Source organism: Hippopotamus amphibius, chromosome 3 (assembly GCF_030028045.1).
Source record: "Hippopotamus amphibius kiboko isolate mHipAmp2 chromosome 3, mHipAmp2.hap2, whole genome shotgun sequence".
Taxonomy (NCBI): Eukaryota; Metazoa; Chordata; class Mammalia; order Artiodactyla; family Hippopotamidae; genus Hippopotamus; species Hippopotamus amphibius.
In genome coordinates, this window is record NC_080188.1 from 147,239,446 (window position 1) to 147,257,464 (window position 18,019).

The window sequence follows — 18,019 nt, forward strand, 5'->3', positions numbered from 1 at the left end:
CAGGGGAGATTGGAGGGTAAGATTAGCACCTGGTGCCCACACCCTCAAATACAAACGCAGAGGGCCAGGTTCTCTTCTCTAGTGTTTATGAGAGAGGCCTTGCAGTCCTGTCATTACTTCCCTAATGCAGAAGGCATCCTGGGGAGCAGGAGACCGATAGTGTGCTTCCTCCCGTAGTCGCGTGTTCTCCTAGCTGCGAAGCTGACTCTTCGCAGTGGCTCACTGACGTTCACAGCCAGCGTTTGCTCCCACTTCCACAGTCTCCTGACTGCGCCCACTGCACAGGTGAGCGCTGCTGACAGTTTGCCGTTTGTTTTCTTCCAGGATTTTTTTCCCAGGAAACCATCCCGTCAGAGGTGTGCAGGTAATGAAAGTTGGCAAACTGCAGTTACATCAAGGCATGTTTCCCCAGGCGATGAAGAATCTGAGGCTGGTGAGTGTGCCGAGATGGCGTGTAGTTCTGCCTGAGATACCTTTTCCTGGGTGTTGCTAGGTCTCTTCCTTGTGATTTGTAGCAACTCTACACACATGTGTGTATGCATGTGTGCAAGCACACATATGTACACACACACACACACATTTGTACACAAACACGTACCCATAAATGTTAAAAACCAGCCCTGAAAAAAAAAGATTTGTGATGTTTGCCGATTTCTGTGGTATAAACATGCCCACCGTGGCTGATTTTAAACCACCAGTGTCCAATCAGTAAGTTCACAAAAATCAGTAAAGTTTAACAATCAACTCCTACTAACTGGTGCAAACTGGCCTCAGACACCACTGCACCTGTGCCCTTCTCCACCGTGGAGAGGCCTCCCTTCTCCATGCCTTCCTACCCACGGCCCACAGAACAGAGTCCACATTCCCAGCCCCTTGACCGCCTGTCTGCGAACCATTTTGCACCTTTGCAGCCTCCTCACCTCCAGCCTCCCCCCCGCCCCACCTCTGCACATGCACGCGCGCGCGCACGCACACACACACACACACACACACACACACACACACACGGTGTACACTGAGCCGCTCACTGTTGTCCAAGTCATGCTACTGCTTAGGTCCTTTCAAAGCTGTTTTCTTTGCCTTAAATGACCTCCCCCCACCCCCACCCCCAGGCCTGGCAGAGCTCTACTGACCCTTTAAGGTCAGCCGGAATGTTGTTTTCTCCCCTCCCTCCTACCACTCCGCTCACTCTGCCAGCTGAGCACTTGCCACACAGCAGCCAGAATACCTGATGCCCTTCCCGCCAGGAGACTCTGAGGGCTTTCTGGTTATTTCAAAACCGGTTCAGCATCAAGCAAGGTACCTGGGACTTAGGAAGTATTCACTGTTGGAGGGATGAGGAAGAAGGGAGGAGGGAGGAAGGGAGAGAGCTCTATACACTGCTAGCAATAAGTGTGGAGAAGCTCAGTGGGAGAGCTGTGTCTGTTGGAATGTGGTGTTAAAGAGTGCCGCCTATCCTCACCCTCTCAGTGAGTCTCCTCTGCCGCTAGGGCCCAGGGCTCTCTGCTGTTCTGGCCTTTGCTCTCCCTCTCCCAAACCATGACTTCCAAAAGCAGAGCTCATGTGCTTATCTGGTCCAGGCACGGGTGGCTTGTACAGAGACCTGGTGTGTGGGGTTTCAGGGGCAGCACCTGGCACTTGCCTGGGGTCCTCTGGGCCACGATGCCCTAGTCCGCAGAAGCGTGGAAAAACCCAGGCCCTGAATCAGGATCTCTCAGGGAGTGTCTAGGGGCTGGCTGATCCACATTTAGACAAGAAAAAGAAGAAATGCCTAAGGAATTCTTAAAATTGAGATTCCCTAATGCTGGCTTTCGTTAAACACTAGCCCTGTTGCCTTTTCCTGGTCTCTAACTGAAATCGGCCTGTGGTCAACAGGAAGAACACTAGGATTCCTGAAGGCACTCACCTCTTCCTGTTCTCTTCGCCTTGTCTGACATCTTTACCCAGACTGATGGAAGAACACCGGAAGGCTCCTGCAGTCTCAGGAGAACTTTCCTTTTCTGGTCTGGCTAATGGTTGTCAGCCAGTCAAATCGGTTGGGCAGAAAATACTTATCGAGGGTCTACTGTGTGAATGTTCTGACAGAAAAACAATGTGGAGGAAATTTCCCAAGTATACGATGTACCCAACCCAGGGTCACCTCTAAGTATGTATTTTATAAGTGATCAAATTAGCCCTTTGTTTTATGGGACTAGAAAGTATTAATACTGCTCATGTGTACATGTCTGATCTGGGCCTCATGACAGATGACAGCCCTCTGAGGCCAGTGGGCCAGGCATTTTCATGTCCATCTGAAAACCAAAGGAACTAAGGCTTGGAGTCACACTGAGGCAGAGCCAGGTCTAGTCTGTTGAGTTTAATCCAACATATGTTGATTAAATGCTTCTGTTAATCTGAATAAGGCCCAGTGTTGTCATTACAGTTTAGTGGAGGAGACAGACATGTGAACAAGCCATTAGATCCAGACTGGGGGACGTCCCTGGTAGCCCAGTGGTAAAGAATCCACCTTGCAATGCAGGGAACATGGGTCTGATCCCTGGTCGGGGAACTGGGACCCCACATGCCGAGGGGCAACTGAACATGCACACCTCAACTAGAGAGCCCGCGTGCCACAGACTACAGAGCCCGTGAGCTCTGGAACCCGCGCACCACAACTAGCAAGAAGCCCGCACGCCGCAACCAAGATCCCGAGTGCCACAGCTGAGACCCGATGTGGCGAAAAATAAAAATAAATAAATAGATCCAGACTGGAACGCAAGACTCTAGATTGGCCCAGCGAATAAATGAGACTCTCTAGTAAGACTCCGTGTAGAAATCCCTTCAGATAGATAGCTCCTGCTGACAACTCAAAGGAGGATGTGAAGGAGACGTCAGAGAGGATTTGGATCTCTTCCGCTCTCCATGTGAGGCTTATCATTGCCATTGCATGTGGAACTCTTGACGGAGACACTACATACCCTCAGCTGCAAAGACAAGCGTGAACGCACCCACACTGACGTCTAGTTACAGATTTACAGGATAACACGGGCCAGGCAGACCACCAGCCCTTCTTATGACACTCTTATCGCCCTTTAATACCCTTCGTGCCCGGTTCCATTCTGTCTTCCTCACGTCCTTCTCGTGAGCTTGCCTCACCTCCTCCAGAAGTTTCCCTTGGTGATTGTTTTAGCATCTTCTGCTCCTGGTACCAAAAATAAGCCCAAACATGGACACTGACAGCTGCCAAATGAAAGATCTCGGAGCAGCCTCAGAACGTCTGTCATAGGCCTGGGGTTAAGTCATGGCCTTACCCAAACTTCCCATTTGGCTCTGGAAAAGACAGAGTCTCCTGGGCTCTGATTATCGACCAAAAAGCAGATGTGTACCCTGGCAGGGTCACGTAGTAGGAAGACTCTCGGATTCAGAGTTCAGGTTCCAGTCCCATCATTTACTACTTTTATGACCTGAAGCAAGTCTCAATCCCTCTGAATATAATTTTCTTGTTTTAAAAATGAAGATAATACCTACCCCATAGAGTTATTAGAAATAAATAAGGTAGTGTGTGAGGGTGTGTTTGGCCAAGTCCCAAGTGTTTTGAGACTCTAAGGATTACTATTGTATAGGAACCCTGGTTCTGATCACTCCCTCACTACCCAGTCCCTTTAGCACTTGTGTTTTGGGTTTGGGGCTATACAGTATTGCCCTTGTTGAACAATTATATTATAGAACGGCTCCCCAGCAGTTCACATACATGTGTTCCCTTTCCTGGAGGTGAGTGGGAATTCCACAAGCAACCTTGACTTATGTACCCTTTGTATCTCTTGGGGCTACCAAACCTAGACACTTGTGCCCTGAACATAGCAAGTTCTATCAACTGCCTACTTGAATGAGTGGATTTTTTAATGAGGAGAGATCTTTAAAAGCACCACCCTGGCCCTGTTCTTTCAGCTAATATGCACATGTACTATGTATGTGGCTAGTGGACCAGATCTTCTCAGGACCTTTGCTGACCATTTACTAGTAGAGTAAGGTTCTGCTCACCCAGTTCCAATGTGTGCCAGGGGTTTTCCCACCTCAACAAGCAATTCTCAGACACCAGCTGGGTGTCCTACAATTCAAGTCAATTCTGATACTAACTTCCTGGAGATGGCATCAGATTGCATAGCCCTACAAAATCACCTTCCACTTCAGATATCAATCACAAGCCCAGGTTGTCACATATGCTTCAGATTGACTGGTTATAGCTTAGAGGTTCTAAGGATCCCACAATAATTTTGATTAATTTGCTAGAGTACCTCATAGGATTCTGAGAGACATTTTACTTATTAGAACACCAGTTTATTATAAAAGGCTATAAGTCAGGAGTAGCCAGATGGAAGAGATGCACGTAGGGCAAGGCACTGGGAAAGGGTGTGGAGGTTCCATGCCCTCTCCGAATGCACTACTTTCCTCAAATCTTCATGGTTCACCAACCTTGAAGCTTTCAAACTCTGTCCTTTCGGCTTTTTATGAAGGCTTCTTTACAAAAGCACGATTGATTAAATCATTGGCCATTGGTGATTGATTCAACCTCCAGCTCCTCTTCCCTGCCTGGAGGTCAGGGATTAGACTGAAAGTTCCAACCCTCTAATCACATGGTTGGTTATCCTAGTAACCAGCCCCTATCCTTAGGTGCGTCTAAAAGTCACCTTATTAAAATAACAAAAGACAGCTTGATTATTTTCTTCACTTAGGAGATTCCAAGGGTTTTAGGAGCTCAGTGCCAGAAACAGGGATGAAGACCAAGTATGTATTTCTTATTATATATCGCAGGATCACACAGAGGCCTGCACACATCCATCTTTTTGCAAGTTCATAGGACCTGTGAGTCTGGCAGCAGCTCCATTTCATTCTGCAGAAAGCCTCTCCTCCCGAGCTTTCTCAGGGTTCAGGTGACCCAGAGAGGGGAAGGGGAAGATATATTCTTGCCTCTTTAAAGTGATGTTCTCTTTAGACTAGCACCCCTAGATATTCTTTCTTAGAAACTCTGGAAATAATAGGATGAAAAAAAGAGTATGAATAAGGGTATCGAAGGCTGAGTTTGGAACAAAAATGAGAAAAGCTTCAAAAACAGAAATCTGTTACAGATTCAATTAGGCCCCGCCTCCTCCAGGAATGGAATCCACTTAGCCCAGCTGTGATTTGGTTTAGGCTCCCATCTCCACTGGGCTCAGCTGAAATTCTTGTGATCGCTGCCACAGGACAGTCCTGGGGTCTCTTCACAGTACCTCCGTCCTGCTTTATCCTGTCTAATCTATTTTTGCTTCTTTCCATTTATTCCTTAGAAGGATTTTGTTAGCCACTAATTTGACTTCTTGGACCTCAGGGGCAACCGTGCTTATCTGGGCTGTCTTGTCAGTGACCTGCTTCTGTCTGTGAGCTCTGCACGCTGCCGACTCCCTCACCCTGGGCTAGACTAGCTGTTTTGTTAGTAGAGCCTTGTTAACTGAAGTCGGATGGAAAAAGTCAAACTTCTTCCCCCTCAGTAACCTTATTTAGATGGAAATTTCTCATATTATACTGTAATGTTTTTTCTCTTCTCATTTCATTATGTTAAAGCATTTTACATTTTGAGGATCTTTTAGATTTTTTCTGGACCTGACTAGAGAGCTCAGGCCCAGTCCCCAACATTATTCCTCTCATACCCACACAGTTATTAGCTATTCCAGAACATCCAGGGAAGCTCCAGCACATGTGGGTCTCTGTCTACTCCAGCCTGCACCCTGATTTCAAGCCCCCCTAAATGGATGATTTACAGCCTGTAAGTCTGTTGTTCCCATTTCTTAATCTGCTACAATAATTCTTAATCTCTTTGGTCATGCTCTCATTTAGGAATTGTGTGAGAACCACTGACTCACCAGAGAAAATGTATCAATACATACACACAACAGTTTTTTTTATATTTGGTGGGGAAGGGGTCTTTAGGGATCACCTGAAGCCTCTCCACGGACTTTCTACAGGCTCACAGTCTCTAGGTTAAAAAGCTCTCCTCTAAACGTGTAACATTACCTTAACGTGTGGACAGATGGGAAGGAGAGGGCGAGAACAAGACGGCTGCATAGGTGATGTGCCATAATCATCAGTGCTGCCTTCAAAGACTTGCCTGGCAGTCCCCGGCTCTGATGTTTATGACTGTGCCCTACTGACTTAAACAGAGAATGTTAGTTTCAAGAGTACGTTTCTGAACCAAAAAAGGAGAAGATAAGTAAGAGAATGATCATAAAATGAAAGCATAGTGATTAAGTCACATTAAAGAAAACAAGCAGAAATTTACCTACCAGGAAGCGTAAGCCCAGCAGTGACAAGGAGCCAAGTGAGGAGCCTGGCCTTGTACCTCCACCTGGCAGTAACATGGTGTCATCTGCCATACTCCTGCTGCAGCAATGTTGGAGAGAGCCAACTAAAACAGAAAGTTTACATAAAATTCAGAATCTCAACATAATACTGAAAATGTCCAGGTTTCAATTAAAAATCACTCATCATACCAAGAACAAGGAGGGTCTCAATCTTAATGAAAAAAAGACAATCAATAGATGCCAACTCCAAGATAACAGATTTTAGAATTATCTGACAAAGATTTTAAAGCTCACCATTAACATGCTTAAACAAGCAATTACAAACATCCTCAAAACAAATGAAAAATAGAACATCTCAGCAAAGAAATAGAAGATAGAAAGAAGAAGCAAACAGAAACTTAGAAACTGATAAATACAATTACCCAAATATACAGACTGGAGCTTAACAACAGAATGGAAAGGATAGAGGAATGAATTAATGAACTTGAAGATAGAACAATATGAGCTGTCCAATCTAAAAAACAGAGATAAAGTGGCTAAGAAAGGTAAAACTGAACAGAGCTTCAGGGACCCATGGTACCTATAACAAAATATCTAACAGTGGAGTCCCAGGAAGAGAAGAGAAAGAGGGCAGAGTGGGAAAAGTACTTGAAGAAATAATAGTGAAGCCATTCAAATTGAAAAGAACAATTATCTCTCTTCATAGATGACATGATCTTATATGTAGAAAACCCTAAAGATTCTACACAAAAAAATTGCTGCAACTAAGAAATCCAGCAAAGTGGGAGGATATAAAATTAACATGCAAAAGTCAGTTGTGTCTCTATACACCAACAGGGAACAATCCCAAAAGGAAACTGAGAAAACATTTCCACTTATAATAGCATCTTACAGAATAAAAGAATTAGGAATTAACTTAACCAAGGAGGTAAAAGACTTATACACTGAAGACTATAAAACATTGCTGAAAAAAAATTAAAGACATAAACAGAATAACATTCCATGTTCATGACTGAAAGAAAATTTTGTTGTCAATACTACCTAAAGCAGTCTATAGATTCAGTGCAACCTCTGTCAAAATCCCACTGAGTGTTTTTTAGAAATGGAAAAATCCATCCTAAAATTCATATGTAACCTCAAGGGACCCCAATAACATAACATTATTGAAAAAAAAAAAAGTTGGAGGACTCACACTTTCTGTCTTCAAATTTTACTGCACAACTACAATAATCAAAACAACATGGTACTGGCATAAAGACAGCCATATAGGCCAATGAAATAGAATAGAGAGCCCAGAAATACTCTCTCACATACATGTCAAATGATTTTTGACCAGGGTGCCCAGACCACTCAGTGGGGAAAGGACAGTCTATTCAACAAATGGTGTTGGGAAAACTGGACATCCACATGCAAAAATGAAGTTGGACCCTTACCTAAGACTATCTTAAAAAAATGTAATGCATGGATTAAAGACCTAATATAAGAGCTAAAACTATAAAACTCTTAGAAGAAAACATAGAGGAAAAGCTTCGTGAGATTGGATTTGGCAATGATTTTTTGAGATATGACACCAACGGCACAGGCAACAAAGAAAAAATAGACAAATTGAACTTCATCAAAATTAAAAATGTTTGTGCATCAAAGGACTATCAACTATCAACAGAGTAAAAAGGCAACCCACAGAATGGAACAAAATATTTGCAAATCACATATCTGATAAGTGATTAATATCCAGAATATAGAGAGAATGCCTAAACTTCAATAACAATATCAAAACAACCTAATACAAAAATGGGCAGAGGACTTGAACAGCCATTTCTCCAAAGAAGATATACAAATAGCCAAAAAGCACATAAAAAGATGCTTAATATTAGGGAAATGCAAACCACAACCACAGTGAGATATTACTACTCACCCACTAAGATAGCTATTATTTAAAACAAAACAAAACAGACAAAAAACCCTGAAAACAACAGGTATTAGTATGGATGTGGAGAGAAACTGGAACCCTTATGCATTACTGGCAGGAATGCAAAATGGGGCAGCTACTGTAGAAAAATGGTATAGCAACTCCTCAAAAATATGAAACAGAGGATTACTGTTTGATCCAGCAATTCCACTTCTGGGTATATACACAGAAGAACTGAAAGCAGGGAGTTGAACTGGTATGTGTACACCAGTGTTCACAGCAAGCATTATAAACAATAGCTAAAAGGTGGAAACAACCTAAATGTCCATGGACAGATGAATATATAAACAAGATGTGGAATATACATACAATGAAATATTATTCAGCCTTAAAAATGAAATTACATGGATGAACCTTGAAGACATTATGCTAAGTGAAATAAGCCAGTCACAAAAGGACAAATATTGTATGATTCCACTTATATGAAGTACCTAGAGTAGTCAAAAACATAGAGACAGAAAGTAAAATAGTGGTAACCAGGGGCTGGAGAGAGAAGGGAATGGAGAGTTATTTAGTGGGTACACAGTTTCAGTTTGAGATAACACAGAAGTTCTGGAAATGGATAGTGGTAGTGGCTGCACAACAATGTGAATGTAATTAATGGCACTGAACACAAAAAATTCACCTGCAGATTCAAGAAACTAAGTGAATCCAAATAAGAAAAATCCAAAGAAATGCACATCAAGACTCATCCTAGACAAACTTCTGAAAACTAAAGACAACAAAAATATCTTAAAAGCAGCAGGAGAAAAATGACACCTTGCCTATAGGAGAAAAATAATTTGAGTTACAGTGGCTTTCTCATTAAAAACCATAGAGTCCAGACAAAAGTGGCACATTTTTTAAGGACTGAAGGAAAAGAACTGTTAAGCTAAAAACCTGTATTCAGCAAAATAGCCTCCAAGAGTTTAGGGGAAATCAAATCATTCTCAGATGAAGGAAAACTAAGAGAATTTGTCACCAGCAGACCTATTCTAAAAGGATCGCTAAAGAAATTCTCTAAACAGAAGGAAAATAATAAAAGCAGGAATCTTTGAACATCAGGAAGGAAGAACATGGTAAGTGAAAATAAGGGTAAATAAAATAGACTTTTATTCTCCTCTTGAATTTTTAGATAACTTTTAACAGTTAAAATTTATAACACTGTCTTCTGTGATTCTAAATGTATACAGTGGAAATACTTAGGATAAGTATATTTAACAAGTATATAAGTCTATATATACACACACACGCAAATACACTCAAAAACATTACAGAATAGAATTCTTAAAAAAGTAGTAATCCACTGGAAATGCAAGAGAAAGAAAATAGAAGCAAGAAAAAAACCAGAATAAACAGAAAAAAATTTTAACTGGCAGACTTAAAACCTTAATATATGAATAACCACATTAATTATGCAAAGTGAGCTAGGTAAAAATGTAAACTATCTAAAATACTAATTAAATGACAGAGATTATTAGAATGGATTTTTTTAATGACCCAACTATATGCTGTCTGTAGGAAACTCACTTTAAATATAGTGATACAGGCAGGTTGACAGTAAAAGGACGGAAAAAGATATATCTTGAAAACACCATTCATCAAAAGAAAGCTGGAGTGGCTATATTAATATCAGGTAAAGTAAGACTTTAGAACAAAGAAAATGTTGCTAAAGACAGAGAAGGACATTATATAATGAGATAAAAGGTCAATTTACCAAGAATACATAGCAATTCTAAATGTGTATGCACCAAACAACCTAGTTGCAAAATGTGGGAAACAAAAACTGATCGAACTAAAAGGAGAAATATACAACAGACATATGGATACGAGTATACCTGGGGACATCAACACCCCCTGTCAACAATGGACAGAACAACTAGACAGAAAATCAGCAAGGATACAGAAGACTTTAACAACACCATCAACCAACAGGATGAAATTGACATTTATAAAACTCCACCCATCAGTAGCAAAATGCACTTCTTTTCAAGTACCCACAAAACATATACCAAGAAGGACTGTATTCTGGGCCGTAAAACAAGTCTCAGTAAATGTAAAAGGATTTCTGTCTTACAAAGTAAATTCTCTGACCCCAGTGGAGTTAAATTACAAATCAATAACATGATATTCTGAAACAAAATCGAACCTGTATCTCCTAGCTCTGTGTCTGGGACTTGGTTTGCCCGTACAATTTATCTAGTCCAATCTCCTCATTATTCAAGTGAGGAAACCGAAGCTCAGGGAGGAGACATGACACCTTTAAGGTCTCTCAGGTGCTCAATAAATATGCATTGGATTGATGATTAAACACAACAACACAACAGCAACTCTTTCTGGAATAGCTACTCCCACTGGAAGGCACACACCTGAGCTCACCACATCTGTAACCCCTTCTGGGGTCCCTCCTCTGCACCCCCCAGCACCTTACATCTCTCTTTATCACACACTGTCCTGCTATAATCCTATTTCTTGGCAGTGCCAGAGCTCCTCCCAGGGTAAGAGCCAAGTCTTATTCATTATAGCTGCTTAGACAATATTTAGTGTATGAATGGATAGATTTTTTTTTAATGAAAGTTTGCCTCCCAGGAGGATAGGTCCTTCTAGCGGATCCTATACAAGGTGTAGAGCACAGCGGAGTCAGCAAGAGTGCTGGGAGGTCAGGAAGGTCATCAAAGGTTTTGAGACATACTGCTGCCCTTTGTGAAGGGCTTGCTGTGGCTCTGGAGCTGCTTGATGAGCTGAGGGTCTGTCTTCTTACATGCCCTGCTTTGGATGCCCCAGCCCATGCCCACCTCCCACCACCCCTCTGCTCTGCTTTCATCCTGAGAGGGGGCAGAGTAAGAAAACTTGCCTGCATTTTTCCCTCTTGTGATCTGATTCCAGGGGTTTTTATCATGCATACATTCCTTTTCCCTCTGATTTTTATCCGTATTTAACTCCTGCTTGGGGAAGTCATTTATTGGATTCCCTCAGGCTTTTGGTAGAGAGTATATGAGATCCTTGATAAGCTTAATATATTTTTATTAAAAATTAATAAGAAAGCTATATTGTTTGCAACTTTAAATCATAATTTGATTTAATTCATTTTATTTAATATATGACCACAATTCTAAAATTACTTAAAAAAAAAAAAAAAAAGCTGTGATGAGATTGAAATCAGTTCTGGGGACCCTGTCTTTTAAAGACCGTATCTTTACTCGTGAGTGAACCATGCCTGTCACGTGGCAGACAATCTGTGCTTCCGTTTCTCATGTGACATTTAGAGTCAGTACACGGGGGCAGCAACCCCCCTTGAAAGCTTCAAATAGGTCCTCTGTGGAAGATTACGTGCAGGCTCTTTTTAAATGCTACCATTAAAAAAATAAAATTTAATGGAAAGAGATAAGATTTTCCCAGCACAGGCCAGCTCTGATTTTATATTTCCTTAATCTGTTTTACATACTGCTGCAGGAAATTAAACCAAAATTGTTCTCTCTGACATGTGCATGGGTGGCGGTTGGGAGGGGCTGAGAGAAGGGAAACACAGAGCTACAGGAAACAATTGTTCTGTTTTGTCAGAGATTTATTGTAACTTTGTTTTGGGAGGCGGAAACCTTTCTCATCTTCTTGCTGGGCTGAGGGGCTGTGGCCCCTGCCATGGACAGCCAGCCTGTGCTGACAGCTACATAGGGCTCCTTCCTACATCACTGAGAACTGCTGCTCCAGCTCACCTGTAGGCCCAGGTAACATCCAGGACAAGGACCAGACATCCTGCCTGACCAGGTCTGAGTTTCAGCTTCCTATACACCCAACCTGACATATTACTCACACACACAAGGAGGACACAGTCATCACCATATTTCACACATTACTAAATCCTGTTTCTTTCTTTTCTTTCCCTTCTTTTCTCTTTTACCCCACCCGTCACTCAGAGAAAATTACAGTGCTTACTTGTTAATCATATTTGTATTTGGTTTTACCTTCCAGACAAATGATATGGATTTTTTTCCAGTTTCTTCAAATTGGTCCTCAGCTCCCAGCTACGCCCATTTCCTCTCTCCTTCTAGCCATCCCTGTGGACAGGATCCTCTAATCTTAGTATCTCAAAGCCTACACATACACACCCAGGGGTTGCCTACCCTGTTCCACTTTTGCTTCTGGTGCTGCATTTACCACCAGATAAGAGAATATAGGTCACAACCAGCAGCATCTTGACTTGGAAGACCTTCATGGCCCCTCAGGGTGTCTCAGAAGCCACATCTTGGAGGCCCTCCAGGACCTCTTCTTGGTCACTGAAGACTGCAGGTGGAAGCTGCCAGTGCAGTCACCCTGGGCCACCTCTCAGGCCCAACATGAGAATATTGGACCAGATGGTCTTTATGGCCCTCCCGCAAGGAAGCAGGCTGGGAGGTGTGGAAGTGAGGCCTGGGGAAGGCCAGGCAGCTTCCCTTCCTGGCTGTGGCTCTGCAGTTCCTGAAGGGCTGCAGGGCCGGAAGGCTCCTTCTGACGGTCAGGCACCTGCCCTGCTGTGGGATGAGCAGGAATGCACGGGAAGACATCAGATTAGCCACAATTAACTTTGGCTCTTGAGGGGTAGGCCTTATTCTTAAAGCTGTAAGGGAGAAGAAAGTGCAATGTATGACTGGAAGAAAGGCAGCGAGGAAGGAAGCTGGAGCTATAATACATTTGAAAACATGCAGATCGACCTTACTGTGTCAGAGTGATATGAAGATGACTGTCATGTAGTCTCTGAGTCAAGTCCCTGAGAAGCACAGAACATTCTCCAGGTGAGAAGTCTGGAGGAGTACAACAAGGAGGACAAAGAGAAGCTGGTCTGGGAGTTCTGAGAAACAAGGCCAGGCCTTCACCCAACAGAGGGCTGCAAGGGGCAGGGAGGGCGAGAGCCCTTGCAGGTCAGGCTGGCCTTTCTCCAGCTGACCTGTCTATGGGGTGGGACAGAGTGTTATTTCTCTTTCTGCAAAGAGCTTTTCAGGCAGTGCTCCTGGCACATTCACCCTCCTTTGTCAGATCACAAGTACATCTGGCCCTCTGTTGAGTAGAAGGGAAGAGAATATCTAGGCACCTTTTGAGTGAATTTCCCATGAAGGGCTCAAAGCATCTCTCCAGTGTCTCTTTACAACCGTGCTCTCACACAGGCTCCTGCCTCAGACCTTGAGATATCTAGAACAGCAGAGGACCAGGGGAGTGAGGTGGGGCGGAGACAGAAGACATTTGTTCCCTGAATGGCATCAAACATTTGTTGTTGATTTTCTGCCTAGAGGCATCTCACTGAGCCTGGCTGCCTCCAAAGTAGGGGCTACTCCCAACTTCTCCCCTCTATCTCGAACACCCCTCACCCCACCCTCCTCGACCTCAGGACTTGCTTGCAGATGCTGTGCACCTCCAGGGCAGATCCACTCAAGTTAATAAGAACCAAATCCCCACGGCCCTGACTCTCCATCACAGCCACCTGCTGGTTTTCCAGCTGGGATGTCATGGGTGATGGATGAGCAGAGCTCTTTTTCCAGGCTAGGACACCAGAGCCTGAGGTGGTGGGCCTTTCTTTCCCTTCCTCTTTTTTCTCTCTCTCAGCAGCTAAATCTAGACCCCTCTGTCTGCCTGTTTTCCTTTACCCTAGCTGAAGGAAACATTTTTAAGGGGCAGAAAAGCCAGGAACACAGGCCAAAAGCACTCCTAGTCCTGAATACTTTGCTTCTTCCACCCTCAGGTTTCCTCCTCAGTAGAATGAAGGAGTGCTCTGTGGCTCTAAAGTCTCTATGGCTTTAAAGATGTTCATACCCAGGAATCCCATCTCCAGGAATTTATCTTAAGCAAATATTCAGCCAAGGCAAAAAAGTCCAATGCTAGAAGGTCTACATCATAACAAAAAATTGGTAGTGATCTAAATCTCTAAGAGTAGAATTGTACACAGCCATTAAAATGATAATTATGTTGTCTGTAAGTTACCACTGAATAATAAATAGTTGTTATTACTGGGTGAGAGCTTACTCTATCAGTTGTTCTCAACCCTGAGGGCATGTTAGACTCTCCCCAGCCCAGGCCTCACCCCTAGAGGACAGGCTTCAGTTGACCACGTGTGGGGTCTGGGCACTGGTGTACCTTTGAAAGCCCCAGTTGACACTACTGTGCAGCCAAGGCTGAGAGCGTGTACTGCATGCCAGCTACTCTTCTGCCTAACAGTGCTTAACAGCCCCAGATCTTTACCGATCTCCTGAGGCGCACTCACGTTGAAGCCAGTGTGTCTGGTGCCCTCCCATTTAGAGGCCCCCAATTTGGGCAGTGCGGGATGATACTGATTATCTCTAAGTTTTGCAGAAGTATTTTTGAGAATATTCTGGTTATTTATTGCTCTATAACAAACCATTGCAAAACTTAGCAGAGTAAAACCACCAGGCTTTTATTATGCTCACAGATTATTTAGATCAGGAATTCAAATGGATCACAATAGGAGTGGGTTGCCTCTTTTCCATTGTGTCAGCTGGGAAGATTGGAATCTGGCTGTCTTCTGGCTGATAGCTGAAATAACCTGGAAGCTTCTTTATACGTATTTCTGGTGTCTAGGCTAAGATGGACTCAGCTAGGAGTATCAACCAGAGCATCTACACTTGGCTTCCCCATGTGGCTTGGGCTTCCTCACAGCATGGAAGCTCATGGCTCCAGGAGCCTGCATACTAGTGAACAAAGAAAAGGATGCATGGCCTTTCTGACCTAGCTTTGGAAGTCAGTAGCATTAATTCCATCATACTCTATTATTGAAGTGGTCACAAACCCATCCAGATTTCAGAAATAATTTGGAGGTAGAATTGGCAAGATTTAGTGAAGACTGAACATGGGGCGTGAAGGCAGGGACTGTCAAAATACCAGTGCTATAAAAAGAATACAAAAATTATACGTGTACATTACATGTATCACAGTGCATGTAGATGAGAATTAAATGCTGCATGCAAAAGTGAAAATTTATTTTAAGGCGTAGCAGCATGGTAGTTCATCTTTAATATCACTTAATCATTTTAGTAACTCTTCTTACCTCTTTAACTACCTACACCAAACCTAAGCTTCAATAATCCCTGAAGATCATTGCTGGACACCAGGCCCAGCATGACTCAAGTGGTAAGTCTCCTTTCCAGGCACCACAGTACAAAATCACCCTGTCACTTCATTTCTAGCCTGGAGAACCACTATGCTGCTCACACTGTAGACTGCGGGTTTCTTTGGGCTCCTGGTGCCACAGGACCTGCCTAAGTTGGGGATCTAATCTGTCTTCTCTTCCCTTTAGGCTTTTGATATTATGAGAGTGACACATGGCAGAGAGCACAGCCTGATTGAAGATTTGATTCTACTTTTAGAAGAATGCGACGCCAACATCAGAGCACCCTAAGGGAACCCTGCAGAGGGAGAGACAGCTTATACCTTATTGAATGCCTTATTGAGGTCATACACTCTATATTTTGTTTGTTGGCTGAACCTCCCCTATTGGAAATGCTGTTCTGTATTTACTTTGGTAAATAAAGGCAGACATATGGTTTGCACACCACAAGAATCCTTAGTTATAGAGAAGCACAATTATAATAAATATAAAAAATTTGGTTGAAAATACCATCTGGTAATTGTTTTCTTTGCTTACTCATTGGTAATGTTAATGTTTAAGATCTCAATATTAAGATAGAAAATCCTATTAAAAGCATAGCAGAATAAGTTGTAACTGTCTCCTTGGATATACGGAGGGATAGTTGGATAAAAATCAATGTTTTCACATTTGCTTCCAAGCAAAAACTTAATGTCTGTTTTGGCAAGAAGCAAGATTTTCAGATGTTGTCTTCACTGCTTGTGGTAAGTGATATGTGTGTCCATTATTCACTTCCAAATACATTTCCAACACAAGAAGTTTTATTCTAAATCGTACAAAGACGTCATGTTAGGTTTTATTAGAAAAGGATAGGAGGTCTTAACGGAAAAGAAAAAAATGTTTTTTGTTTGTCTCACGGCTCTTTGTGTAACTCATTCTGAGCATTTTATAACCCTTTGCGTATGTCATGCTTTTTGGGAGGGAACTTTTTTCTGTAATTCTCTATGTCTAAGGTTCAACCATGTGATCCACATAGGACGGGGCTCCATTATCCTGCAGGAAGCAGGGTTCTAGCATCCCAGCTCAAATCAGGCTTGCTTTCTTTTCTTTTCTCTTGCTATTATTCCCCAATTCTATGGCCTGCTTTTCCACGTTCTGCTTCAGACAAACACAGAAACCTTCTCTTTTCCTCTAGCAAATAAAAGATAACTCCTTTTATGGCTCAGTGATCCTGTAAGCAGTTTAGTCCCTCCTGCTTAGAGAAGACTCTGGTAGTAATGAAGCCCTTGGATTCCTGTAACTGGCAGGATTCTTAGAGAGCCTCCAGTTACCCACACCTTATTTTACAAGCAAGGAAATGAGATACAGGGAGTGGTGGCAGAATCCGGAGCAGCAACTCGTGTTCCTTCAGGAGCCTCCCCCATGCTCATAGAGGGAGTGGCATGTCCTCCAGCCACATGGCCGCACTGCGGCAGCAGCCATGTCAGAATGACACATGGACGTCTGGTCGAGCCAGAAGGAACCAACCTCATTTCGCAGCAGAGAAAGCAGACGCCTGGAAAGTGGCGTCCATGTGAACACCTGGTGGTCACTGTGATCACTGAAACGTGCCCAGTCTCCTGCATGCTGATGAGTTCCGCGTTTCATCAGCTTGCTTGGCTTGAGCTCCTGTCCACCAAGTATCAGGCGCCTCTAAAGCACACAGTGTCTCTAATAGCCACAGTAGCACAACAAAGTAGGTGTCTGGAAGCCCATTTTATAAGTGAGGAAATGGAGGCCTGGAGTGAGGTGTTCTGGGATCTCTCATGATTTACGTGACCTTGAGAGAGCGACTGAATCTCAGTCTTTTTTGAGAGACCGGTTCTACCCCATTCAACAAGTATAGAGTGAAGGGTTATTGTGTTTTTAGGAAAAAGAGACAGAAAGACTGAATAAGATGTGCTCCTTGTCCTCAAAATGCACTGTCTGATATAGTATTTATATCAGTTAGCTTTTACTGTATAACAAACTACTCCAAGATAACACTTTTGTTCACTTTTCTGTACGTCAGCAATTTGGATGGGACAATTGCTTCTGGTCTGGCCCAGGCTCCACATGTCCCTGCCCTTGTGAAGTCCCACTGCAAAGCATGGGTGTGTGGAGAGGAAGACGCTGTGGCCATGTAGACGGTCCACCACAGCAGCCCTTGCGCTATTTTGGCATTGTGGAACATTTAGTGATTTTAATGAAATCCATACACCTCGGCTTGGCTGACCTCGGCTGGGTGTGCTCACTGTCTGCAGTTGCTGGTGGGTCAGCTGGGGAAACAAGGGTGACTGGGCCGTGCAGCTCCCTGGGCTAGCCCAGCCTTGTTCACATGGCAGCAGGGGTCCAGGAAAGTAAGCAGGCAAGCCCCAAAGTGCAAGCACTTTTCAAATCTGCTTGGGTCACATTTACTAATCTCCCATGGGCCCAAGCCAATCACAATGCCAGCCCAGAATTAAGGATGGATAGACTCCTCTCAGTCAGAGGGGCTACAAAGTCCATTGCAAGGGCACGGATCCGGGGAGAGGAAGACATGGTGGCCACTTATGCAGTCCACCATGGCATCCCTTAAGCTATCTGGTGTTATGGAACATTTAATGAATTTGATAAAATCCACAGGCCTTTCTAGAAAAGCACATACATATGAGCAATTTGCTAGTTCAC

The 18,019-nt window shown here is 43.4% G+C and overlaps 1 protein-coding gene across 2 annotated transcripts in view; it reads left to right on the forward strand.

Annotated features, from left to right (window-relative positions):
* SMYD3 (SET and MYND domain containing 3) overlaps positions 1 to 15,864 on the forward strand; it is a 684,321-nt gene extending 668,457 nt beyond the window's left edge. For both annotated transcript variants that reach the window (XM_057726238.1, XM_057726239.1), the window contains 2 exons: positions 325 to 433; positions 15,542 to 15,864. In XM_057726238.1, the coding sequence (XP_057582221.1) occupies positions 325 to 433; positions 15,542 to 15,643 (211 nt within the window). In that variant the 3' untranslated portion in view covers positions 15,644 to 15,864. The remainder of the gene's footprint in view (positions 1 to 324; positions 434 to 15,541) is intronic.
* Positions 15,865 to 18,019: the final 2,155 nt, after the last annotated feature.